This window comes from Podarcis gaigeae, assembly GCF_964106915.1.
Source record: "Podarcis gaigeae genome assembly, chromosome: 9".
Taxonomy (NCBI): Eukaryota; Metazoa; Chordata; class Lepidosauria; order Squamata; family Lacertidae; genus Podarcis; species Podarcis gaigeae.
Genome location: NC_139685.1, coordinates 59403434 through 59431276, shown reverse-complemented (window position 1 = coordinate 59431276; position 27843 = coordinate 59403434). Strand labels below are relative to the sequence as shown.

At 43.3% G+C, this 27843-nt stretch overlaps 1 protein-coding gene across 2 annotated transcripts; it reads left to right on the top strand.

Annotated features, from left to right (window-relative positions):
- DAPP1 (dual adaptor of phosphotyrosine and 3-phosphoinositides 1) lies at positions 1 to 27779 on the top strand. Of its 2 annotated transcripts, none has more exons than XM_083756924.1 (9): positions 1 to 301; positions 15054 to 15176; positions 16165 to 16298; positions 20679 to 20809; positions 22046 to 22093; positions 22500 to 22562; positions 22977 to 23053; positions 24437 to 24524; positions 26348 to 27779. In XM_083756924.1, exons 1-9 carry the CDS (start codon positions 201 to 203, stop codon positions 26399 to 26401), a joined length of 819 nt encoding a protein of 272 aa, XP_083613050.1. In that variant the 5' UTR covers positions 1 to 200; the 3' UTR covers positions 26402 to 27779. The 2 variants fall into 2 exon arrangements, with proteins under 2 accessions (XP_083613050.1, XP_083613049.1); XM_083756923.1 differs by having other exon boundaries at positions 22968 to 23053.
- The last annotated feature ends 64 nt before the right edge of the window (positions 27780 to 27843 follow it).

Below are 27843 nucleotides of genomic sequence, written 5' to 3'. Positions count from 1 at the left end.
CTTCCTCATTCACTCCAGGCAGCAGCAGAAGCAGCATAAACAGCTTGCTTGCATGCTTGCTTGCCTTGTAGAGATTTCCTGTTGTCCACAGAAGGGAGGCAGAAGCCGAAGCAAAAGGATGCCCATTTGTTCCCTGCCTCCCACCTCTTTCTTCCTCTGGCCAATGGTACCCTGAAGAGGAGCCGCAACAGGTGCTACAGATGGGCATAGCCGAGATGGAAGAAAGGAGGATGAGCTACCAGCAGGATCAGCGCCGCCACTTGGGGCACAGTGGTGTAGAAGAGGAGCTTCAGAATCTAGGGTGAGAACAAGTAGCTGTGCGTAATTCCAGCAGACAGAGGAACCCTCCATTCCCAGGGAAGCTCTGAGAAGGCTAAGAAAGCCTGCTGACATTATCAAGCTGATGTTATGACACCAGAGGTACCTTTCCTGCTGACCCTTGTCTGCTTTATTTCTTTAGTGCTAGCTCACATGATAACGCCATGCAATAGGCTAGGCGGGCAGGAACAGTTGTATTGCAAGCTGACACTCCTGTTTGCTTCCCTCCCCGCTTTTGGAAGTAAACAGGGCAGGTGTGTTTCTGTGCTGGAAGTTGAAGCTCTGAGCCTTGAATTTAAAAATGCATGAGTCTCTCAGCCTCACTACCCTCACAGAGTGTGTGTTGTGGGGGAGGAAGGGAAAGGAGATTGTTAGCTGCTTTGAGACTCCTGAAGGGGAGTGAAAGGTGGAATATCAAGTCCAAACACCTCCTCTTCCTCCTCCTTCTTAATTGCGGGGCCATGGGTTCAAGCCCCCTGTTGGGCAAAAGATTCCTGCATTGCATGGGGTTGGACTAGATGACCCCAAGGTTCCTTCCAACTCTACAGTTCTATGACAGGGCAAGGGGTGAGAGAAAGTGTTCAGTTAGGGATACTTATTTACTTGAAACTCCTTCAAGAACCATCTTTTGCAGTGCAGGTTACTGTGCATTCAGCCTCAAAAGAAGTCCTTCAATTTTTCTTTAAATGAAATAATGCTGTGTCACTGGTTATCGGCAATATTGGAGCATTATCCAACAGGATAACACTCCTAGCATCCCATACTGCTTTCCCTCAGTGACAAAATATTCAGTCAGCCGGTTTAATTGTGTATTCAGCCTACAGACCAATTATATAAAGTATTCAGAGCTAAGCACACATGCTTCAGATAACATGACGAAACATTCTCGTTTGATGCTGCGAGAATGCAGTTTCTCTGCAAGAGATGTGCTACTTTATGAGAAAACTTTTGGATCTCCTTCAACAGCTGAGTAACAACCACTGTTTCCTATCTCCAGTCCATAGTTTGGGTTTCTGCTCTCCAGTCTCCCATGTGAATACTTATCTCCCATGAACACAGAGAGCAACTTTGTGCCATTTCTGGCTATTGGTCCATTTTGAGAAATATTGTTTACTCTGTCAACAGGTCTCCAGGTTTTTCATATTGCTGACTACCTGATTTATTTATTTTAACCAGAAATGTTAAGATCGAGTCTAGAACCTTCTGTATACAAAGCATGTAGTCTACCATCAAGCTATAGTCTATCCCCATGGTTGGCCATAACCACTGTTAATGTTACATTTGCATCTAGGATAACTATGGTTTGAGCTAACCAGGACTGCCTACAGCAATTGTTTTCAAACCCACCTGAAATTCTATTTTCAATGTATAGTTAGGAGGCTATTGGTTTTAACCATGGTTTGCCTTATAGAGACAGAACACTAAACTATGGTTCTAGATAACGAGGGAAGAGAAAGGGAAATCTGAGCACAAGAGCAGGGTAGGATGTGGTGTGAGTGTATGGAAGTTTGTGGCACACTCCTGTTCTCCAAACCATGGTAGGGATATGTGGACTCTCATTTTGAATTAAGTCATTCCTGTGTGACTGTAAATCACTCCCCCCCCACAATGTTCTGCAGTCTCTAAATGCCCTTAATACCAATTGCTGAGGGGCAACAGTGAGGGATAATAATAGACTGATTTTGTGGTCTTGTCATAGGACTAGCTCTGGGGTCGGCAAGGTTTATCTTGCCTGGGCCGGATTGGTCCCGCAGAGATCCCTCTGTGGGCCAGACTGCGTGCCTGCCCACAATTTTGGGCGTCAGTGCATGCATGGATGTGATTTCCGGTGCCGCGGAAGCAAGTCTCCGCACCAGTTTAGTGCAGCATGTGAGTGGGTGGCTTAGTTCGGGGGTGGCTCGTGGGCCGGTCAAACAACCTCCACAGGCCACTCCCAGTCCATGGGTCTTAGAGAGCCAGTGTGGTGTAGTGGTTAAGAGCAGTAGACTCGTAATCTGGTGAACCGGGTTCGCTCCTCCACATGCAGCTGCTGGGTGACCTTGGGCTAGTCACACTTCTCTGAAGTCTCTCAGCCCCACTCACCTCACAGAGTGTTTGTTGTGGGGGAGGAAGGGAAAGGAAAATGTTAGCCACTTTGAGACTCCTTCGGATAGTGATAAAGCGGGATATCAAATCCAAACTCTCTTAGGTTGCTGACCCCTGGACTAGCTAGACCTTTGTTCTGATTCAGCAGCTGGGCTCTTCTTGTGTTTGCCTGGATTAATAAACCCCTTAAAAAGTGTAGCACTAACAGCTAAAGCCACACAAACAGTATCCCTAAAGGTGCGGTGTGTATGTGTGCTCTTCACACCATCAGATCTACTTCCCTTGTGCTGATGTCCTGAGTCTTAAGTAAGTTACATTTGCCATGTAGCCAGCTGGAAAAATGTACAGGAGACACATTGTGCCTTATAAAACTAAAATATAGATGCTAAACTGTCTCAGACATTAAGGTTTCTCTCTCTCTCTCTCTCTCTCTCTCTCTCTCTCTCTCTCTCTCTGCCATAAATGAGCATGTGATTATGTGATTTCTTGTGAAAAGAGAAAGGGAATAAAAGTCTGTGGGTCAGAAGTTCCTAAGATTCAGCAGTTATTCACGACACTTTTGGTTTTCTTTGAGCAACTGTGGGGGGGCAGGGGGCAGAGTCTGACGTTGGTTTTCCATGTTGAAAAACACAAGGTGGTTTCTCCCTGTACTATATTTTCAGTTGTATACCTACATAAAAGGTCACAGAGGGAGCTTCCAGGATACCTCATTCATCCTGATTTGTTTGCAAGGAGATTAGGCGACTTAATGAGATTAGGCTATTTAATAAGCAGTCACCCTGATTTATTTGTGAGGTTTGATGTTGTGTCAAAACAAGTGTTATCTCCCACTTTCTAGTGCATTTCCCCATCCCTCCTTGCAAAAGGTCTGAGCTTTCGGGGAAGGAGATTTGTTGCACAAGATCTCCAGATCGTCTAAAACCGTGCAACCTGAACTAGTTGGTTTGTGATGGAATCCCACCTGTTAATACCAACAGTCTGGAAGCGTCCAGAATTTAGAAGCGACAGACTATGTTTTATCTGAATAGCTCAATTGGTTAGAGCATGGCACTGATAATGCCAAGGTTGCAGGTTCAATCCCCGTATGGGACAGCTGCATCTTCCTGCATTGTAGAGGGTTGGGCTAGATGATCCTCAGGGTCCTTCCAACTCTACAATTCTATGATCTTACTGCAACCCTGCTTCAGCTAATGGCAGACTGGCTTTATTACACAGTGTGCCAAGAAAAAAGCACACCAAGAACTCAGGCCAATTAAGTTTCAATAGTGGGAGTGGTCCCTACTCGCAAATCAATAGTCAATTGTAATAAAAACTAATCCATTCAAAAGTATGTATTCTGACAAGGATTACAAACTCAAACAGAGATTACAGACTCAAACTCATAAGGATATGTATATCCAATTACGGATCAGAAATCAAGACAGGGCCCTGTTTGGATGTAATCACCATCATCTAATTTTTAAAGGGTTGTGTAAGTTTGAAGGATTCGTATAAATATATCCTGTTATTTTCTACGTTTCCCAGAGATAACAACTACATGTGGGTAGATCAACATGTATCTTGAGCTTTTCTATGCGTTTTCAATTTGGAGTTCTATTTTTCTGGAGGAACAAAGTTAACAAGGAAATGCTATGGGAATGTGGAGTTGTAAAAGCCAGAGAGATATAAAAGCTGTATTTAAGTGATCTTAGGAATGAAGAGGGAGTTACTATATAATTAGGCATTTATGAGTCTGGGCACTTGTGTATTCTGAGAGAGCATTTTATTTATGCTTTTATTTCTCATAGAAGGATTGAACATGTTTGTGTGGGGAAAGCTTTTAAAGAGATGTCATGTACACAAGCAAATAATGGTAATGTAATTAAACATCACAGGTATTTGCTTGTGTAAAGCCACCAGTCATCGTTGTCTTGGGGCACTTGTACGTAATTTGGAAAACAGAAATTCCCAACACCTTCTCATAAAAGGCAATAGAAACAGAAGGCTTAGGACACCTTAATGACTAAAAAGACTTGGGCTCTAATCCACAGACATTTACACAACAATAAATCCCTCAGTCTTGAAGGTGTCACACAGAATTCTTTGTGAGAGTGTTCAACTCCTGTGGTATGCGTACCATCTTCAGAGGGACGACTTAAATGGTTTATAGAAACAAATATCTTTAAACAGCTCACAAGCTGTTAAGAGGATTCCATGCATTCAATGTAAGGAATCTCAGGATAAAGATTAGGGCTCAATCAAGACCAGGGTTTTTTTCTAGGTGGATTGTGTTATCACCAGTTATTGCTGCTGTAAGCAGTTACTGTGCTTTGCTTTGCATAGAAATGTCCCAGGCTGTATTTTTTTGGACTTCTGGCCTCACTGTTTAGACTTCTTTTATATCCATGGGTGCATGGCACACTTGCTTTTGGACACAAATGTTCATTAGTTTGCTAAGCTGAATTGAAAGTGGCTATTCTGTTGTTTATAAAATGAGGAAATCTTTAAAATCTTCTTAGAAACTGCAGTGACATCATCTTGGCCTCAGTGACTTTTCTGCAGAGCAGCAAGTATCTCCCGATAATGCTTTAACTGAGGGTTGATCTCTACAGCTGCTTTTGGACTGAACTTCCCATCCATGCTGACTTCTGTTGCTTATTTGTCAGTGGGTAGAAATGGCAGAACTGACCAAATGAGGAAACACTAAACATATTGAGCTCCAAGTTGGGTACAAGATTCCGGCATTGCAGGAGATTGAACTAGATGACCCTTGTGGTCCCTTCCAACTCTACAATTCTATGAAACATGGCTGACAATCATATTGGCCTCAGCAATTTTCGTGTGAAGTAGCAGATAGCCATTTGGGGCTTAAATTTCCATCTATTTTGTTAATTTTGTCTGTTGAATTGACCATCCACCACAGATTAAGATTCTGGTTTTAAAAAATATTGTCCACTAAATCAACAACTAGAATCATACCAGACAAGCGCTCACATGCTAGCCTTGCCACCCCATCATTCATTAACTGATGTATGTATAGAACACTTTTGACTGCAATTTACATCATAAAATATACAGTGGTACCTCGGGTTACATGCGCTTCAGGTTACATACGCTTCAGGTTACAGACTCCGCTAACCCAGAAATAGTGTTTCAGGTTAAGAACTTTGCCTCAGGATAAGAACAGTAATCATGCTCCGGCGGCACGGCAGCAGCAGGAGGCCCCATTCGCTAAAGTGGTGCTTCAGGTTAAGAACAGTTTCAGGTTAAGTACGGACCTCCGGAATGAATTAAGTACTTAACTCGACGTACCACTGTACTTCAAGACCCCTGCTGCCCTCTCTTCTTAGGGTTTTATATCTTTAAACCACACGTTGATTAGGCAGCCCTTCAAAGAGAGGACACCTTCAAATGAGGGATTTTCCTCTGTAAAGTAGAATACATGGTTACCTTAACAGTCATGCACAATGTGAGAGTAGCATGCAGGGGTGAAAACAGGCACATTTTGACTGGTAGTTGTGTGTGTGTGTGCTTATATACACATGCATACATTGCCAGGAAAGGTCATGAGTAAAATATATCTACTCTGATTTTATGGTTATCAGAGTGGGATTTCTGAACCAGAAGAGGTACATAGCATTGCTAGAAAAGGAGATGAAACTGAATTGGCTTAAGGCCTGTTTGATGAGACCTGAGAGGTATGTGTGAAGAGATGTTGGCCAATATTCAGAGGCAACTCATGCAAGTTCTAGGGAACAACCACAAACACGTTATTTCACAAGTCAGTTTCAACAGCACATGTAAACACTGAGAATGAGTCATAGATGGTCTTAGCAATATGTTCAGAGACGAGCAATAATTTTAAAAGTGTGCCATGTTACTTCCATGTAATTAGTGGCACTGCTGCTTTCTCTTTCCATTGTATCGTCTATAGTTATATGCCAAGTCTTGTACATGAGGCTTCGCTCTCTGACTCTCAAATACTGTCAATGTGGAGGGTTCTCTAAGATCAGCGTTTGTCTCTGGTATCATATGTAATGAAGATACTTGATAGAGTCTGTTGATATGCCTACCCTCAATCAATTACTTCTCTTGTCATTGCACCATCCAACTAGATCAGGGGTCCCCAAACTGTGTTCCGTGGACCATCAGTGAACTTAATTCAGGTGGTCCATGGCATGTCTGTGGATTTGTGGTTGAAGATGGGAGACAGCACATCAATTGCATTGAATAGTCATGATGATTTTTTAATTGCATTTTAATTGCTTCTCACTTTTATGTTGTATTGTGTTGCATTACAATCCTGCTGCAACAAGCAGGAAAAAAGCACCAAGTTGGCCACCATTATTTTCCATTAGCCCATGGCAGGGGGAAGTTTGGGAACCACTGAACTGAACCAGAAGAAATGGTTCAACTCAACACCATATATTTATCACTTAAAGGTAAAGGACCCGTGGACGATTAAGTCCAGTCAAAGGCAACTATGGGGTTGTGGCGCTCATCTTGCTTTCAGGCCGAGGGAGCCAGTGTTTATCCATAGACAGCTTTCTGGGTCATGTGGCCAGCATGATTAAACCGCTTCTGGTGCAATGGAACACTGTGACTGAAGCCAGAGTGCACAGAAACGCTGTTTACCTTCCTGCCACAGCAGTACCTATTTATCTACTTATACTGGTATGCTTTCGAACTGCTAGGTTGGCAGGAGCTGGGACAGAGCAACAAAGAGCTCACTCTGTTGTGGGGATTTGAACTGCCAACCTTCCAATCGGTAAGCCCAAGAGGCTCAGGGGTTTAGACCACAGCCCCACCTAAGCTAACTTTTTTTGAATGAACCACAGAAATCTGGCTGCTCAAACTATGATGGTTGCAAAATCTAACATGCACATGTCTCCTCTAAATGCAATTAAATTCCACAGAATATCAGGGGAAGGCTATATCCAAATCTAGATCTGGAAGTGTGTTTTCCAGTTCAGGGTCCCTGATTTTGGGGGCTAAACTCTGGTATGCAGAAAGTACTCTTTGGTGAGGCCTTCTCCTCTTGCCTAGTCAACAATCTAGAAGCTTCACAATACCTGCCATTTGCAGGGAAGATGTTGAGTGTCTTATTTCTGTCTATACTTCAGAAGGGATCTAAGGCTTGAACCCCCACACCGTCAACTTAAAGCAATGACTCCCCCAAAGAATTCTAAGAATTGTAGTTCACCCCTCACACAGTTCCAGTTCCTAGCAACCTTAACAAACACTTCTCAATATTCTTTGGGAGAAGTCATGTGCTTTAAATGTATGTGACCACAGCCTCTGGTAGCTCATTAGGAGCAGCCTCAAACTACGATTTTCTGATTTAAGCCCTGGAGTCCCTGCCACAAGGACCCCAATATTCTCCAGGATTGCCCCATCTATCCTGGTCAAAAATGACCACGCAATTTCAGTGATGTGGGTTTAGCCACTTCCGCCCTACAGAGGAGGTGGGGTTGCGAGCATCATGGCCCCAACACGTGCAATTGGGAAAATCCCTGGCCGTGTCATCCCCTGGCCAGCCAATCGGCCGGCTCTGGGGGCATGGTCTGCTTTACAGGTATTTAATGCAGGCGGCCGGGGATCTCCCTCTTTTGCCACCTCCAGCTGTTCCTGTCTCCACCCTCCTGCCCTTTAAGGTTTTTCGTTCCTTGACCTTGCTATGGACCTTGGTTGGTCGCTGTTGAGGGGCCTTGTAGGAATTTTTCCACTTGGCAAATTGGCACCGGCCACTTGGCTTTCAACTTCCTCGTAGCAAATCGTCACAACTTTCTTAGTATTGGCGGTTAGGCATTAGTATTGGTATTGTTATGTAGATGGAAGAGGGGAGGAAACGCCATCACCTGCCCCGCATATTGAAGGGTAGTCCGATAAAGGATTCCGAAGCCTATCCAAAGCCTATGGAGGTGAGGGCCTAAGGCACGCCCCCGAGTGGTGACCCCGGGGAGTTCCTAGTTGATATGCATCAGCAGGACTCCCCTTACTGGTGGTTAACCCTTCCTGGACTTCTAGCGGATGGGCTGAAGCTGGATATAGTCAGTTAGCACCAATGCCTAAGCCAATACCGCTCATCACCTGTAACCAATAAAGTTGTGGCCTTATTTAGCCCATTAACCTTAATAATTGTGTCATGAGTCTGGGGGACTCACCACGCAACCTGGGAAACAGGCTAATTTGCATTGGAAAATGTTCTGTTTGCACTGGGGAAATTTTCTAATGCCCTAAAGGGCGACCTAGCTTGACGTGCTTTTACTTGTATTCAGCAAACAAAGCAAAAAACCTGGAAGCTGCCAAGCTTGCCTAATAGCGTATCTGCAGTTGGCATTCATTCGTTGTTACCAATAAACCTATGCAATGGAAAATTTTCCATGGGGAACATAGAATGCTTGGGGGAGGGGGAATCCTTTAAGTTTTCCTCACACAGCATCACAACTTGTGCAGAGGGGTAGAGTCCAAACTTTACTTCCAGAATGTCCCATGTTAAAGCCCTGGCATCTCCAGTTTAAAAGATTGGGTTTAGAAAATACCTGCCCAAAGATCTGGATTCATCAGTGACAAGCAATACCTGGCTAGGTGGAGTACAATTCTGACCTGGTATATATAGGCCTTGCCCATGACAGAATGGCCATAGAATACATACGTTGCATGCAGAAGATCTGTTTCAGTCTACAGTAGCTGATTGTGGATGTTCCCAGTTAGAAACTCGAGAGAGCCACTGCCATATAGACCGTGCAGAGCTGCATGGACCAATGAACTGACTCTGTATGAGGCAGCTTTCCATGTTCCCATGTTCCATGTTCTATGTTGGCATTTCAGAACAGCTCTGTTGACACACAATTTCTATTTTGAACCTTTTCTTCCAGGCGTTTTCCTTCTAAAGGGGCAAAGTGGCTCACTTTTCTAACAACCTCAATTCTACACCCACACTTACTGCATTCTTCAGTCAGATGCCTGATGTAACTTACTGGGATCAGTGTAAGTTAATGTGACCTGATCCCAATAAGTTGCATCAGACCCCTCATTGGTCTTCCTTTTGAAGCTGCAAATAAGGCTTAGCGAAGTTGCCAAGTGCAATAAAACACTGTATTGCTGAATGCATTTTTTGGCTGATTTGTACTGGGAAGAAGGATGACCTTTGTTTTATCAGAATAGCTGTCCAGAGAGAACTGGCCAATTCTGCTCCTGTCTTCCCTTTGTTGAATTTTATTTTGGGTTATGCATACCTGTTTGTCTAATTTGTACATAGTTACTGTGTGAAAGCAGGTGATAATTTTGGCCTCAGCAGCTCCCCAGTTGCATGCCTTCTCCAAAGGAGCTGGATAGATTTAAATGCATGTGCCAAATTGTATAAGGTTGTGATCCAATGTACATACTCGGGTGTATGTCCCACATGTATAGCCTCAGGTGTTCACTGCCACCACTCTGCTGGCAATGTTCCTGACAATGCACATTTATTCAGTGCAAAGCTCCACTGTGTTCACTGATGCTTAAAGATAAAGGGACCCCTGACCATTAGGTCCAGTCGTGGCCGACTCTGAGGTTGCGGCGCTCATCTCGCTTTATTGGCCGAGGGAGCCAGCGTTTAGTTTCTAGGTCATGTGGCCAGCATGACTAAGCCGCTTCTGGTGAACCAGAGCAGTGCACGGAAACGCCGTTTACCTTCCCGCCGGAGCAGTACCTATTTATCTACTTGCACTTTGATGTGCTTTCGAACTGCTAGGTGGGCAGGAGCAGGGACCGAGCAACGGGAGCTCACCTCGTTGCGGGGATTTGAAACGCCGACCTTCTGATCGGCAAGTCCTAGGCTCTGTGGTTTAACCCACAGCACCACCCGCGTTCCTCTCGCTTGATGCTTACTCCCACATAAATATGCTTAGGACTGCAACATTATGTTTTGGGCACTTGTTTTTGCCCGAATGTGTTGTCCCTTTGCATTTCCTACAGGGTGGATTTGATTTAAATCAAATCGATTTAAATCAGGGTGGATTTGATTTAAATCAAATCGATTTAAATCATGATTTAAATACTAGTCAGTAAGACTTGATTTAAATCATTTTTTATTTTTTATAAAAAAACTCATTCTTGCTGGTATAATCTTAATATTTACAACCAGAGGAAGGTTTCATTTTTGAAATAAATATTCATAGTAGTTTTTACAGTTATATAAAAAATTACTGATTTGGTTATGCTATTAGAAATACATAGACAGATAATTATGAAATTATTGCGAGGTTTAATAAGTTACCGGTAACTGTTTATACTTTTCAGCTTTTCTGCTGTACTTTATTGGAAGGAGAAAAACAATCATTTCTTTAATAACAATTTAAACAATTTATTTAACTAATGCAATAACATTATAGCATATGTATCCATGTTTGTTAACTGATGTGGTTAAACATTGTTGCTGTCGTTTTAAAAAACTTAGACTAAGTTAACTTAAAACAAATCCTTATTTCCTGATGAATAGCCTTTGGACTATAATGTAACTTAAACAGAAAACTATCTTTAGAAATATTTTTCCTTCCAAAGCATTTTATTTTTAAAATCTGATTTAAATTATAAAAAATGATTTAAATAAAAAAACCCAATTTTTAATATATTTTTTACAAAAAAAAATTCATTTTTATCCACCTTGATTACCTACCTTCCCCACTATATCTGATCATCCTCATCCTGTTATCAGATCATCTCAGAACTGCTATTTGACTGCTTCTCATTCTGGAAATTTATTAACTAGCTCACAACATGTGTTAAGGACGGCCCTGTGATCTCCAAACCAAGGAGATAAGTAACTATAAGTAACTACACAACCTTTAGAAGACATCTAAAGGCAGCCCTGTATCGGGAAGTTTTTCATGTTTAATGTTTCATTATGTTTTTGTATATGCTGGAAGCTGCCCAGAGTGGCTGGGGTAACCCAGTCAGATGGGCGGGGTACAAATAAAATGATTATTATTATTATTATTATTACAGTGGAACCTCGGTTTTCGAACGTTTCTGCAGTGGCGGAGTAACCCTCTCCGGCACCGGGGGCGGGGCGAACCGCCTGGTGGCACACGTGCAACATCTGTACTGACTGCACACACGCAGCATCCCATACGGAGTGTGCATGCGCAGCAGCCTGCACACTCCGTATGGGATGCCACTAGTGTGCGCTGTCTGTACAGGCTGCTGCTTGCACGGCAACCTTAAGGGATGCCGCATGGCTGTGTACATGTATGGCATCCTGTACGGAGTGCACATGTATGGCAGCCTGTATGGTCGCCCGTATGGACAGCGCACGAGCGGCGCCCATTCTGACTGCATGCGCCCTTGGCTGCTCTACAGCTGGGGGGAGGCAGGGGCTATCTTGTCACACACCCACAAGTTGTACCTGGGGCGGCACACCCCCTCCGCCCCCCACTTTGTATGCCCCTGCGCCTCCCTAGTCTAACGTTTTGGCTTTCGAACGCCCAAAACCTGGAACTAACTGTTTCGGTTTTTGAACAATTTTCGGAAGCCGAATGTGCCACGCGACTTTCATTTTGAGTTTTCCTATTGTACTGAGGCTTCCGCTTTCAATTTTCGGTTTTCAAACATTTCGGAAGTAGAACGGTTTTCAGGAACTGATTACGTTCGAAAACCGAGCTTCCACTATATTTTCTTTCTGCGGGGTCTGTGTAGGTGCTTGTCGGAGTAGCTTCTAATCATAGCATTTGTTGCTTGCTAGAATTTTCATTTCATTTATTAGATTTATTAGTCATCCAAAGGTCTCCAGGTGACTTAGAGAGAAAAATATATATACAATACATATTGCCATAGCGGAAAAAGTGTGGGTGGGTGGGGCGGAATCATATAATACATTAAGATTTCATATGTTGTTGTTTAGTTGTTTAGTCATGTCGTAATCTTTGTGACCCCATGGACCAGAGCACGCCAGGCACTTCTGTCTTCCACTGTCTCAAGCAGTTTGGTCAGACTCATGTTTGTAGCTTCGAGAACACTGTCCAACCATCTTGTCCTCTGTCATCCCCTTCTCCTTGTGCCCTTCATCTTTCCCAACATCAGGGTCTTTTCCAGGGAGTCTTCTCTTCTCATGAGGTGGCCAAAATATTGGAGCCTCAGCTTTACGATCTGTCCTTCCAGTGAGCACTCAGGGCTAATTTCCTTAAGAATGGATGCGTTTGATCTTCTTGCAGTCCATGGGACTCTCATATAACATCCATTAAATAAAGCATATAGTGATACCTTGGTTTACAAACATAAACTGTTCCGGAGGTCTGTTTGTAAACCAAAACAGGTTGTAACCCAAGGCGTGCTTTCGCCAATGGGGCCTCCAAAAATTTTTGGTTCGTAATCTCCAAAAAATAGGTAGTAATCCAAAAAAAGGTTGAAAACCGGGACATGCACTTCTGGGTTTGCCGTGTTTGTAATCCAAAACGTATGCAAAACCAAGACGTATGCAAACCAAGGTACCAATGTACTTTAATAATAAACACAGCAATACTCAGGCCCACTAATGAACAAATAAAAATAAACAAAACCTCCCCCTCCCGCTAGTCCAACAATCGTTCACATCAAATCAATAACCACCATTCAGTTTCGTTCACATGTCTTATTTAGGTTTCAGTGTGTTGAGCTTAACCCAGTAGCCCAAATTCCAATTAAGATAGGACAAATCTATATGCCTTTGCTTCTTTTACTTCCACGATCCACGATCCAGGAACCTGGAATCCTTTTTCTTTGGCAAGGCCAGCAGCCAGCCCTGCCACTATATGTTTTGGACAACCTCCATCAGCCCCAGTAGCGTAGCGTGGGTTGTCAGCACCCGGGGCAAGGCAAGTAATTTGCACCCCCTAACCCGTGGATTTGCGCCCCCTAACCCGTGGATTTATGCCCCCTAACCCTAACCCCCAGATGTTGCGCCCGGTGCGGCTGGCCCCCCTGCACCCCCACGCTACGCCACTGATCAGCCCCAGTCTTCACCAACATCTGTGCTGGCTAGAACTGAATGGACTTGTAGTCCAAAACATCTGATTGGTGAAGGTTGGGGTAGACTGACAGGCAGTGACTCCTCTGGGTTTCAGACCTGCCTTCCCAGTCTTAGCTGAAGAGTCAGCCTAGACCCTTCCACATGTAGATTATGTCTCCTTACCATGACACCACAACCCTTGATGAGCATATTTCTTAAGACAACACAACACTTAATTGTGTTACCTTATTGATAGCACAATAGCTTGTGATTTATTTACTTTTTAATGTTGTGAGCCGCCTCAGTCTTTGTATTCCAGTTTTCCTCCAAAAAGCTCAGGTTGGCATACATGGTTTCCTTGGCCCCCAGCCCACTCCATTTAATCCTCACAACAACCCTGTAAGGTTGTTTGAGCTGAGTGACTGGCCCAAGTCCACCCAGCAAGCTTCATGGCTGATTTGGGATTTGAATCCTCCTCTTCCAGGGTCTTGAAGAAGCAGAGTACAAAAGTGACTAATAAAAATAACAGCATATTTCGTAAATGCATGTAGCCTCATTTTGGCTTTTTAAAATGGCCAGGATTAATAGTGTGGAGGTTTTGCTCCCTAGTTCATTACATTATGGGATATTGAATTGGGTTAATGAGGCAAAAATGGGAGCTGGGTAGGGCTGGTTTCAGGGGCACCAGGTTGAAAAAGGCTGGGCTATGGTGTGAATTGAGATAAAGTCATGGGCATTACCATATATAATGGTAAGGAACTCTGCTTGGCCCTCTTCGACTTCTGAGATTTCACAGGACAATGTCCACATATTATGTATCTATATAAAATACCAATATTTGTAAAGTTCTTCCTTTAATAATAATAATAATAGTAATAATAGTAATAGTAATAACAACAATTAATAATAATAATATGTGACCCTCAGACTGCTAATGCCCTGTGCAAAAGATTGATATTTATGAACGCTACTGCATCTGTTTCTACAGCTCAATTACACTGGTTTTATATCTGAAACATCTTGCATTTTACTGCCTAGCTTGGGTCACACCTACTGCGTGTAATATGTAGTAGATTATTGAGGTTGGCTGCGTACAGAGGGGTGTGTGAAGTATATATGTAGCTCAGCACAGCAGCATTTCTAGCATGCTTCATCTGTCCAAAAGGGGAAGTGTAACAATAAGATGGCTTCCTGGAAAATAAGACTTCAGGAAATGCAGATTTAGAAACTCACCAAGACGCTTCGAGAATGTCTTGTGCAGTTGAAACCACTGGTTTACACATGGATGCACAGAAGGCACTTTAACCCAACCTTTGACAGGTAAAGCATTTTTGTTTCGTTCATCCCACCTCTTTTGCCAAGTTTATACTATTTGGTTCCGTTTGGAACAAATTTACTTATTACTAGTGCTAGTGAGAGCTGGACCATAAAGAAGGCTGATCGCCGAAGAATTGATGCTTTTGAATTATGGTGCTGGAGGAGACTCTTGAGAGTCCCATGGACTGCAAGAAGATCAAACGTATCCATTCTTAATAATAATAATAATCTTACTCAAGTTTCTGTTGCTTTTGCTGTAACAGAGTAACACAGCTACCCCCCTGATAATTTGATTTTATGAGATTTTTATAACAGAAAAGTCTCTCCCACCACCACTATAGCTAACAATACAGTAGCTAATGGATGCTGAACTTTGATGTTTTGTTAGGTGGTACCATGACAGTCTTACTCGTCATGCAGCAGAGGCACTTCTTCTTTCCAATGGCAGTGATGGAAGCTACCTCCTAAGGAAGAGCGATGGCAAGGCTGATCTTTACTCTCTCTCAGTAAGGTACAGTATCATCACTATCCCTTACGTCATCCCATACTGTTGAGATCAACAGTTGTGACCTTCCTTTCCACCACCTCCTCCTCCTCCTGTTTTTCCTGTATTTTTGTTGGAAGCTGCCAAGAGTGGCTGGGGCAACCCAGCCAGATGGGAAGGGTATAAGAAATTTATTTGTTGTTGTTGTTGTTAATATGATGATGATGTCCCATCTCTGTCGTATATTTGGTGTCTGGGTTATGACAGACAGTGCCTTTACTGTAATGGCATGTGACTATTCAATATACTCCTAAATGAGATCGGCCATCATTGAGTGCTCAATGTTGAGCTGGCTAGCTTTGAGAGCCTGGTGTGATATTGATATCATCCATCTACCTACCTGTCTGCCTGCCTGCCCACATACCTATCACTTCTATCTACCCCCATCTAGCCCCCCCATCTACCATATTTTTTGCTCTATAAGACTCACTTTTTCCCTCCTAAAAAGTAAGAGGAAATGTGTGTGCGTCTTATGGAGCGAATGCAGGCTGCACAGCTATCCCAGAATCCAGAACAGCAAGAGGGATTTCTGCTTTCACTGCACAGTGATCCCTCTTGCTGTTCTGGCTTCTGAGATTCAGATTTTTTTTTTCTTGTTTTCCTCCTCCAAAAACTAGGTGCGTCTTGTGGTCTGGTGCATCTTATAGAGCAAAAAATACGGTGCTTTCCACTGTGGTTGCTCTGTATGCCATGGGAACAACAATAATGGGACAGCAGAAAATGAAACCGGACTTGCTGAAAATGGGCAACTAACAAACTCTTGTGATTGGTGGGATGCAACAGGCAGATGGAGGGAGGCTGTAAAGACAGACTAGGAACAAGCCACTCATGCATACAAAGGGTTGTCTTCTCTGATGGCTCACCTGGTGTCTTGATATCTCCATAAAATTTACTATCCTTCCTGAGCTAAGAAGAATGCATATTTCATGTTTCAACAGCCTTATTTTTGTTTCAGAGCAAGGGATTCTGTGAAACATTTTCACGTGGAGTACACTGGGTCTTCATACAAGTTTGGATTTAACGAGTTTCTAAGCTTGAGAGACCTGATCATGCACTTTGCAAATCAGCCTTTAATTGGCAGCGAGACAGGTAACTTACATTTGCTTATCTATCCATCTAGCTGTTAAAAATATTTTAGATTATATTTGTTAACCTGGGCTGTGTCTGACCTAAGTTAAGAGTAGATCTATGGAAATGAATGGACTTCTGTTAGTCATGTCCATTAATTTCAAGAGTTCAATTCTGAGTAGGAGCTGAGCATCTCTTTATACACTTGGATATTCCTTTGTTTTATTAGTTCTGTTCTTCTTCCCACTTTTAAGATGTGACAGAATGCACCCATTGTGCTTCCTTATGCTGTATATCAGGGTATAGCCAACAGGTATTTTAGACTGCAGTGCCCATCATCCCTTTCCATCTCTCCTCTAGCTGAGGCTGATGGGAGTTGCAGTACAAAATCACATGGGCTATCCCTGCTTTACATTATATTAGACTGCCTTTGGTGTTCAGACATTGCACTAGTGATATTATTTTGCACAGTAGAGTGAAAAATAAACTTTTAGGCATTGAAGCTGGGGTGGCTAAGCTCCACCCTGGGGGCCAGGTCACGCATTCATTTTTTCTGGCACCCCAAGATCCCACTGATTCGGTGGTGGCATCAAAAATGAAATGAAGTGAGATGAAACAATAAAATAGTAGACACAGCACTGCAGTGGGTGGGGATGTTAAACACTCTCAGCCTAGTCCACAAGAGGGACTTTAAAATTGCTGGCTGTGGAAAAATACATGTCCTATAGGGCATTCAGCAGATTAAGACACTCCCTTATAGCAGCATGCAGGTGCTTTGTTGAGGCTGCCCCCCAGGCCCTGGCACCTCTTGGCTTCTATGGGTTGGACCCAAAGATTCCTCCGAGGGAAGGACTCCTTCAGCCAGAGGGTAGCTCTTCCCATTGAACCCAACTCTGTGTTATCCGAAAACTTATTGTTTTCTGAAGGCTGCAACCCTATGCACATTTGCCTGCCATTGACATCAATGGGGTTTATTTCCATTCCTATCAATGGGGTTTTCTTATGGGGTTCACTTCACAATGTATAGGATTGTGCTGCCAGTAGATTCCTGATGCAACAGTTAGTCTGATTATTATTATTATTAATTTATTTTTAGAAGCATCGTTGTATGTATTGCTTTTTGGATCAAGAATTTATCCTCCTTTCTTAATATTTACATTTCAGTAGATCTTATCAGATTAGTGATGAAAGGGGTAATAGAGAACCAAGAGTAGCCCCTGGGTCTGGTGTTGGTGCAGTTTTAAAGAGCCACTGCTTTCCAGGCCAGAAAGGGTTTAATCTCTTTGAAGTGTCATATCTATTTCCTGACATGAGTGTTAAACCCCCATTGACTTGGCCCCCACTGACTCAGTGCCCTGAAACTTGAGCTCTGTTGTTAAACAGCTCCTAAATAGGTTTGTTATTTAACACAAGAGGTGACGGAGGTCCTCTCCCCCCTGCAGTGCTTGGTATTGGTCCAGAAGGAAAATAAAGGCTCCAATTATCAACTGATTAGCTGGCAAATAAGATTTATGGGGACTGAAATTCAAGAGCACTAAAATATCTGGCTAACCTGAAAGAAGCAGAGCTAGTCAAGGACTATGAGCAGTCCTGGGCTCTAATTCATACTTTGACAGAATCCTGCCCCTGTGGCCTTTGTGAAGGGGGTATCCTTTTCTGAATCAGCTCCCTACATGCCCACATTAGTTTTGTTCAGATTTTGGGGTTTAAAGAAAGATCCATCTGAGGATTCCTTTGCTTGGTGAGAGATTGGTGGATGTGGGACATATACAAACCAATGGCCTGCTTTAGCATGCCCTAACTCTACTCCAGTCCTCTACTCAGCCCTGTCTCTTCCTGTCTTTGCATAGTCTGGACCACCATAAGTTCTATGTGTCAGGAGTGATTTCACCTTACTGTCATTTATCCTTTTCTTTGATGGAGAGGAAGAACAATCAACAGTACAAATATAAGTCCCTTTCCCAAAGCTTCCCAAGTTTATTGCTTCCAGAAATAAAACCAAAGAGACTCAGGACATGGCCAGAAATCGGTGCAACATTATCTTTGCTGTTTGTAGGTGTGAGTCTGGATTGTACTGTATCTGGGTGAGAGACCAGCTGGGAATCTTGTAGATACTGCCTTGAGCTCCATGGATGGAAGATGGGATATCAATGGTCAAATAAAAGACTTGCATTGTATCCATCAAAGTCATCCTATTGACAGAAGGAGTTCTGCTTGCCTCACCCAACCCCAAATCTGTTCTGGGATTTTCCCCAAATCTCAAGCAGATTTGGGGGTTATGCAGGGGAAGGAGAGGGAGGGTAAATTCAATTGCACAAGTGGAAGTCTTTGTGCAGTTGGGACTATTTCGGATACAACCCGTTGTGGGTGGGTGAGAGATCACCAGCCCCTATTATACTTGCCCGGACATTAAATTCTTCATAGAAGGCCCTTCTCCAGTTTTCCCTACCTTAAAGGGGTGAAGTGGATGACTATTAAGCAGAGGGCCTTTTTGCTGATTGTGGCCTGATTATAGAATGCCCTCCCCAATGAAACTTGTATTGTGCTTGCATTAAGATGCTTTTAGCATCAGGTGAAAATGCATTTAATCTCCTAGACTTTTTAGAACTATCTTATTTTATCTTGGAGCCATTGATTTCAGCTTGATTTTAAAAGCTAGATTATACAGTAATTGGTTTATTTTTGAATGACTGAATAAAACTTTATTGCTGAAAGCCATAGGTCACCACAATATAAATAGAATGAACAATCATTTCAGTATATTCAGCAAACAAATATATATAGAAAAAGAAACAGAAAAATGATACTTCCCTGCCCAATGTAAATCCTTCATCCCTCCTCTCCATTGTAAGCTGTTAAAAATACAACAGAATAAATGCCTATCCCACTTATACACCCTAATTCTTTTTTGATTAACCTTGCACACAATTGTTCCATCCTTGCCCCACCACCAACTCCCCGGCCATCTGCTAGATCCATTAACAGTTAAGGAGTTAATGCCGCCTGAGATCAGTGAATCTGATCTCCAGTGTTGAATGATAGACTTGCCCAGTGGCTTACCAGCTCCCTAATCAGATTTTGCGAGCTCTGTGAAGCTCCTTTCATGTGCCTAAAATGGACAGTGCCACCAGCTGGAAAACAGGCATTGAACTTGACAGTACCACTTCCACGTTGCTTGCCTTTGTGAAACAATACTCAGGAACAGAAGGTTGACACTTGAGCTAAATAATTCCCAAGATCATAACGCAAGCGATGCAAATTCCACAAAGCCTGGGAGATTTAAAAAATGTCTCAATAGATTAAAAATCTCAAACCTTCCTTTGCCCAATTAAAATTCTGCGAAGCTCTTGTGTTGCCTCAGGGAAGGTGAAGCAGGTCACACTCAGGGTAATGTGGCTGTTGCCTACCATTATAACAGCGACTAAGAGGAGAAACTGCCTCAGGGGCGTAGGAAGGGGGGTGCAGTCTGCCCCGGGTGTCACCCTGAGGGGGGTTACAAAATGGCAGACGGCACTCACCATGAGGCCTGCAGCACGCCCGAGCCATGCATCTCAGGTGCCTGCAGGCTCCACGCTGTCCGCCCGCTTCCATCCCCCCAGCTGTAGGGTGGCTGAGGCCTGGCGGTACTGTCTGTGCGTCCATATTGTGCACCATGCGTGCCGTCTGTGCATCCATTTGGGGTGTTGCGTGCACTGCCGGGCAGCTCGCCCCGCCCCTCAGCACGCCACACCAGGTGCCTGAGAGACTTCCTCCACCACTGAACTGCCTGACAGAAGATTGCACCACATTGGCAGGTCAGTGGCTGGTCCAGCTGAAGGTCTGCTTGAGGGGGACAATGTTTTAAGAGGTACCAATGAAGTGGCACGTAATCTCAGGGTGTGGCACTCCAAGATGTGCTGGGACACATACACCTCACCTGCCCATGAGCTAAGGTCTTTGGTTGTGCCACAGCTTGCTGAGGCCCATCTTGCGACAACCTGGAGGCAGTCCTTTTCCATTGTGATTCCCAGCTTATGAAACCACCTCTTTCCGAGGCACACATCAAGGTTTCTGGAAGGCTTTGCAGAGGCCTCGCACTCCCTTCCCAGAGCCCAATGAGGTAGGGTTAGTCACACAGGGCTGGTTCCGGGAGTCTTCCTGAATTGGTTCACTTTTGCCTTTGCACACAACCCCCCTGATCCCCACGTAAGTTGTGTGCCTACTGTACTCTAATAAATATCCTGTGTCAAGGGTGAGGGACTAGACTATATGATTCATTTAGGTCTCTCAATTGGCTTGATCCTGTGGCTTTTTTGAATTATTGCTTGATCTTGCTGCCAGCTCATCTGCCATTTGGTTTTTTTGAGTGCTTCCTGCATTTTCCTTTTCTGTACAGGTCACTTAGCTTCCACTTTCTTTTAGGTACCCTGATTATATTGAAGAACCCATATCCGAAGATGGTGGAAGAGCCCTCCATTTACGAATCTGTGCGGGTTCACACGGCAATGCAGACCGGAAAGACGGAAACTGACCTTGTCCCCAATGCACCGTCAGTGAGTCACTGCTTTTAAGTGTTACTCACTGTTCAGTAGCAGCTTGGGGAAGATTTATAGTTTTTCCTCGAGGTCTGCAACCTGGGTCCTGATTGTATCTAGTCACCTCTCCTCCCTTTCCTCTGACTGCAATTTGCAAAAGCGTCTTTGTCATTGCATCTAGATTGGCCCTTAGGGTGTGTGAACTGAGTCAGGGGTTCCTGGTTTGAATCTTATCTCAGTCATTTGTTCAATAAGTGATCTCAGTCTCAGGCTGCTGATAATTTCATTCTAGGATCCTTGAGGTATTATAAATAATGCATAGTAGGGTTGCATATGACCTCTTTTGCCAGGACACACCCTCCTTTTCATGGGTAGAGTTGTCATAGTGATCCAAAGTTAAAAGTAGAAGCTGGCAAATGTGTCCTCTTTTTTTGCTCTTCAAAATATGGCAACCCTACTAAAAGCACAGTATTCTTTCTTTATTTGAGCTTGGCTATGTGTGGTGAGTTGTTAGAGTGTCAGACTAGGACTCGTGGGACCAGTGTTCAAATCCCCACTTAGCCGTGAAGCTCATCAGGTGACCTTGGTTCAGTCAGAGTCTGACCTTGGTTCAGTCAGAGGGGGAAAATGGAGAAGGACCATGTATGCTACCTTAAGCTTCATAGGGGAAACAATTGAAAGTGAAATAATAATTAATAATAGTCTTTGTAGAGAACAAGGGCTGTCTTTGACTGGAAAGGTTTTTTTGGGTTTTTTAAAACCACTTCTGCTTTCTTGCCTGTGTCATTAATGGTCTTTGACCATCTGAGACACATCATGCTGTTAGCCATCAAGGCCTAGTTCAGCATTTAGTGCCACGTTACTGCACATATACAATGAACACATTGTTGGAAGTCAAACAATGCTGAATTGCCCCAGGATTTATTTAAAATTTGACCCTCTGTGCCCTTTGACAGCATATACCTCAGAGAATATGACAAGTGCCTGGTTTAATCTGTGATACAAGAGGGTGTCATTTCATCAGAACCAATATGATTATTTTGTGTGTTTACCTCAGGTGTAGACAGGGGCCCATATTTTTGGCAGAGAACACAGTGACCCAGTTTTAAGGATAAAATGAACAGACAGTTATCAGGTCATAAAAGCTCCTGCTGTGTTTTGCTTCGCCAGCTTGTGTAATGACCATGATCAATGTGTACATGTTCCTGCCTTCATCCCCATCCTTTTGGTTAACCTTTACCTCTTTCCTTGCAGTTAGGCACAAAAGAAGGATATTTGACAAAACAAGGCAGAATAGTTAAGGTAAGAAATGTCAGTGACTTGTGTGCCTCCCCTTTCCTTCTGTGTAGAAAGCCAATGCAAATTTAATAATAGTTTATTAATTAAAAAATAGCTATTTTCTAGAAAAAGAGGTGCTGGAATTCACTAGGAACATCTCTTGTTCTCTTAAAATGGCAATGGAGCCTACCTCAGAGGTGCCGGAACTGAGTTCCAGTGAATTCTGGCTGAAAAGAAGCCCTGGTAATAATAATAAAATAATACATATGATCTGCACAGCAAGAAGTATATGGTTGTTAGTACTATATACATGTTCTGAAGCAGAAGAGAAGAAAGGGAGCTCATTTTCAATGCCTGTGTTGCCATTTTCATTCTTGTATTTTTTTCAAATGCCTAAGTTCCTCTAATACCACCATCTTTATTCTTTCAGAATTGGAAAACCAGGTGGTTTACATTGCATAGGAATGAGCTGAAATATTACAAAGACCAGACGGTGAGTTGGCAAGTTGCACTTGGGCGGCCATGTTTTGATCCCTTGAGTTTGTTGCATATGGACATGAGTGTTGAGATCCTTCCAAATCATATGGGCCAAAGGCAATTTCGCCAAGCAAATGCCCTCCCGCTAATGGCTCCCAGCGGTTCCCACGCACTTCACATTACTTTGTGGAAGTCTTAGTCATTTCTGTCTTGTCTGTTCAGTCAAAATGGGGAGTGGGTGGATGACGCAAGCATTGCTTCTTTATTATAAAGGTGGGTGCCAGTACATATGTGGGTAACAGTGCTTGTGTAGACAGGGCCTCACTTATTCCTCGGCATCTTTATTTGGGGAGTTGGGGGTTCTGCTCATTACAGGGGGAGGGGGGAAGAATGATTGTTTCAAAGATAACTTACTTTTAAGTCCACAGAGCCAATCAGAGCGCTCGACCTAACAGAATGCTCAGCTGTGCAGTTCGACTATTCCCAGGACAAAGTCAATTGTTTTTGGTAAGTTGAGACCTAGATGAAAATTACTGTGTTTGTAAAATTACTTCAATACTCGTGAACTATGAAGACAATAAATTTATTAGTCTGTCTTCTCAGGAGCCCAGTGAATGCCCACACTTCCAATTTACCAGCCCCATCAACAAGCCCTTTCTCTGAACTCCACGGAGTGATTTTCCTGCTTTCCTTGGTGTCTCAACAGCTTTACACGGCAGCTGCCCCTTCCTTGACTTTATTCTTTCCTTCTTGCTTTCTGTCTTACTGTGGCTTAGCATGGGGGAATGGGCATCCCTCAGTGGCAGAATATCTGTTTTGTTAGCAGAGAGCATCTCCAGGTAGGGCTGGAAAAGACTCTTGCTTGAAGCCCTGGAGAGCTGCCACTGTCAGTCAGTGTAGATAATGCTGAGCAAGATGGACCAGTGATCTGACTCGGTATAAGTCAACTTCCTTTGTGTCTATGAATGAGCTTATTCTTAACCAAGGCAGCCTTTGAGTTCCACATTTGTTGTGTTTTCTGCATGCAAAACCTTGGCTATTCAATAATGCCCTGAAGCACGTACCCTTACAAAATTCTGTTGATAAATATGCTAATAATATATATGCTTTAAAATGTTCTTTTTTTTTTAACCAATCATACCCTCCTCCAGCATTTTACACATGAGAAAGGGACATATTTCTAAATCTCCAGTTCTCCTTCAAGGCTGTGTGTACACCAGGCATGGCCAGACTTGGCCCTCCAGCTGTTTGGGGATTACAGCTCCCATCACCCCTAGCTAACAGGACCAGTAGTCAGGGGTGATGGGAACTGTAGTCCCAAAACAGCTGGAGGGCCAAGTTTGGCCATGCCTGGTGTACACCCTCTGTTTACTCTGCATCCAGTGTGTTCCCATTGTGGGCCTGGGAAGCAGTATACTGAATCTACATTATCCAGAATGTGTATCTATCTTGTAGTTTCTTAGGAAATATACTGCATTTTTACATGTTTTCCTGCAATCCAGCTTTGACCCAAATTGAGAAGCATTTTAAGCTGGTTGTGTATATGTAGCCAAAGCCAACAGTGCTGCTGAAGACCCTAAGTTAATTCTGTATGCTGATGAAGTGACAGAGGGAAAATGTCTTTTTCAGCTGGTTTTATTTATTTTGCCACTGGCTCTGTGTTTTACTTTGGTGTTTTGACCCTACTTTTCAGTTTTTTAATGTTAGCTGCTTTGAATTCTTACTTGGAATAAAAGTGAGATCATTTTTTTTTTTAAAATAAAACAAACCAAAACCAAAACCAAATTTAGCTTCAATTCTTCTTTGGTAAAATGGAGTATGGGTGTTGGCTGCAGCTAGTATTGCTTATGTTTGTGATACCAGGTCTTTTTACAATTTTTCTTTTTACAGTTTAGTATTCCCACTGAGAACATATTACCTTTATGCAAAGACTGGAGTAGAAGCAGACGAATGGATTAAAATACTGCAATGGAAACTGGTAAGGAAGTGCCTATCCCTCAAGTTCAGATGAGTGTTTTAAGCTTTCGCTTGGTGCATTTAAGATAAAAGGAAACATTTCATGTTGAAAATGTGTAACGCCGAACCCTTTATTTCCTCACTGGCCTTACTATGCATGTAAAAAGAGAAAGTGATATCCCTAGCCTTTAAACAAGTACACCGTATTTTTCGCTCTATAAGACGCACCAGACCATAAGATGCACCTAGTTTTTGGAGGAGGAAAAACAAGAAAAAAAATATTCTGAATCCCAGAAGCCAGAATAGCAGCAATCCCTCTTGCTGTTCTGGCTTCTGGGATAGCTGCGCAGCCTGCATTCGCTCCATAAGACGCACACACATTTCCCCTCACTTTTTAGGAGGGAAAAAGTGAGTCTTACAGAGCAAAAAATACGGTATATAAGCTAAGGAGGTCTGTAGCTCAGAGATATAGAGCACATGCTTTTACCTAAACAATATCATTTCGTACCCAGCCGCTCCACAAAGAGGAGTGAGTCTGCGACCCTGGAGAGCCACTGTCAGAGAGTATAAAGTTTATACAACGCTGAGTTAGCTAGATGGGCCAATGTTCTGATTCAGGGTAAGGCAACTTCCTATTTTCCTATCCAAAAGCCAGTGCAGAAGTCATGGTGCTTCTGTGCAGCACAGACCCAGTTTTCCATTCCATTTGCTGTTCTTTTGCACTGCATCTGAGACGACTTCCGTAGGACAACCCCCCCCCCCAAGCTTCATTGGTGGAGGGGGACAAAACCATAAGGGAGGAAATAACTCTGAATCCCTGCTCTACAGGCTGAATTGTAGCAATGGTTTGTTTATAAGTGTGCACTAGGGTGTGGGCATCTAGCTATAATAAATAATAATAATAATAATAATAATAATAATAATAATAATAAATAATTTATTATTTATACCCCGCCCATCTGGCTGGGTTTCCCCAGCCACTCTGGGCGGCTTCTAATAAAAGACTAAAATACAATAACCTATTAAACATTCAAAGCTTTCCTAAACAGAGCTGCCTTCAGATGTCTTCTAAAAGTTTGGTAGTTATTTTTCTCTTTGACATCTGGTGGGAGGGTGTTCCACAGGGCGGGTGCCACTACTGAGAAGGCCCTCTGCCTGGTTCCCTGTAACTTGGCTTCTCGCAGCGAGGGAACCGACAGAAGGCCCTCGGCGCTGGACCTCAGATCCAGGCAGAATGATGGAGGTGGAGACGCTCCTTCAGGTATACTGGACCGAGGCCATTTAGGGCTTTAAAGGTCAACACCAACACTTTGAATTGTGCTCGGAAACGTACACTACTGAGGGAGGAGGGCAACAGAAGTGAGGGGGCTACCTTGGGCATGGAGGGCATAGCTGTTCAGCCCTGGAGGCAATGGGTGACGGCAGCAGAGGACCCAGGAGGAAAGGGTTACAAGCGTAGCAGTTGCACATGTTTAGGCTCAGTTATTTCTTGAGCAGCACATAGCGGAAACAGTAGCCTGGTTTGCCTGTCACTCTAAGCCAAAACTTGGCAGCTCAGCCCAGAAGCAGAATGTCCAGAGAGGCCATAGACCTTCCTTCCAGGAACTCACATGCTTGCACTAAGCTATGGTTTGGTTTAGCGTGATAAACAAACCAGGCCAACTGTCTGCACCACTGCCGCCAGTTAACTTCTGATACCTGCCAGTGCAGGCCTACCAAGCTGGATGATTAGGGAACAATCAAAAATATCAGCACCTTAATGGAGATTATAGAGCGAAAATATCCCATTTGATAAACTCATCTCTCTGTTATATAAATACCAGGTTTTTCTTTTTCTTTTTGTAGTCGCAGATAAGGAGACAAGCACGCCAGCGTGACTCAGGCACATTCAGGCCGTAGCTATTTCTTCAGCAAATCTTAACTGCCACAAAGGCCCAGGTTGGTTCAAATTAATGCTCCATCAAACCTGTCATTGTGACCGTAAGAACTTCTGCACTGCTTAAAAGCAAAAACCCTTCAGGCCCATCCAGATGCCCAAAGAAAACCTACAAAAGTGGCATGTTGGAAATGCCAATCTTTGTTCCCAGCATCTGATAACTAGAAGAATGCAACCTTTAAAGATGGATATTCTGCGTTTAGCTATTGTGGCTAATGGCTACTGAAGACCTATGCTCCATGAATTTGTCTAACCCTCTTTAAAAGCCATCATACATATTCACGAACAGCTGATCCTCATACGCTGATGTCTAAGGTTCCACTTCCATGGTGTGATTCCCACACACACCTGCTGCACCAAATGAATGAACTTTCAGCTTAAATGTCTTGGATCTTCTCATAGCATGGGTCATTGTGTTACCTCTGAAGATGTTCATCCTTACACATCTGGCATGGACTGTTTTCTCAGCCATTTACACCATGTACTCTAGCATAAGTGAACTTCTGGTCCCACACAGACTTCTGTGATTTGTTAGTGACCCATGACCGTGTTTGAGAATGTTTGTTCCCATGTGCACTGCAGCACAGATGGAAAGATTCATCTCCATCGACATTGGCTAATTCAAATGGAACTTGTGTGTCGGAATGTGCACCCAGCAATGAAATCTGCATGCATTCAACATGCATTCTTTGGTCTAGCAGGGAAAACCACATTAGCAAGTTATTTCTCTCACTTGCTGGATCATGAAAAATGCATCAGACAAAACTGCCATCTAGTCCAGCTTTTTGTCTTCCATGGTGACCAGCCAAATCTTATGGAAGCACGCCACCAGCAGCACATGGGAGGGCATGTGTTTAGCATACAGTGCCAATAATTCCAAGCCTGTCCCACATGCTCTTTAGAAACCAAGCTCAAGACATAAAGTCACAGCACATGGAGAAAATTACCATGGAGGCATGCAAAAGCAGATGCAACTGCCAATATATTTTAGTGAAATGTCCTTTTTATATGTGCGTGTTAATGAGCATAAGTGCCAACAGCATTCAAAGTGCTCTTCTGATTACTGTAAGGTAAGATAACTGGGGACCAGCCTATTGTACTAGTTTGTTTTTTTTAACCCTGTAAAGCAACCATTTTTATTCTCTCTCTGTGTGTTCTATTATTTAATATTCTTCTGTGTTAGCAGCAGGAACATTTCAAAATATACTGTGAGTGCTGGGAATCAGGGTAGGTGTAGAGAACAGGACAATACTAAGGAAGGCTTTTCAGAGCTGTATCTGGAACAATTTAATGCATTTTGTATCTCTTGTAAAATTTCTAATAAACAGAAAAGAGAACATCTTGTCTGTATGCTAGAGTAACAGGGTCCAGCTTCGCAAGTCAAGGACCTGTTGTTTTTTTCTAA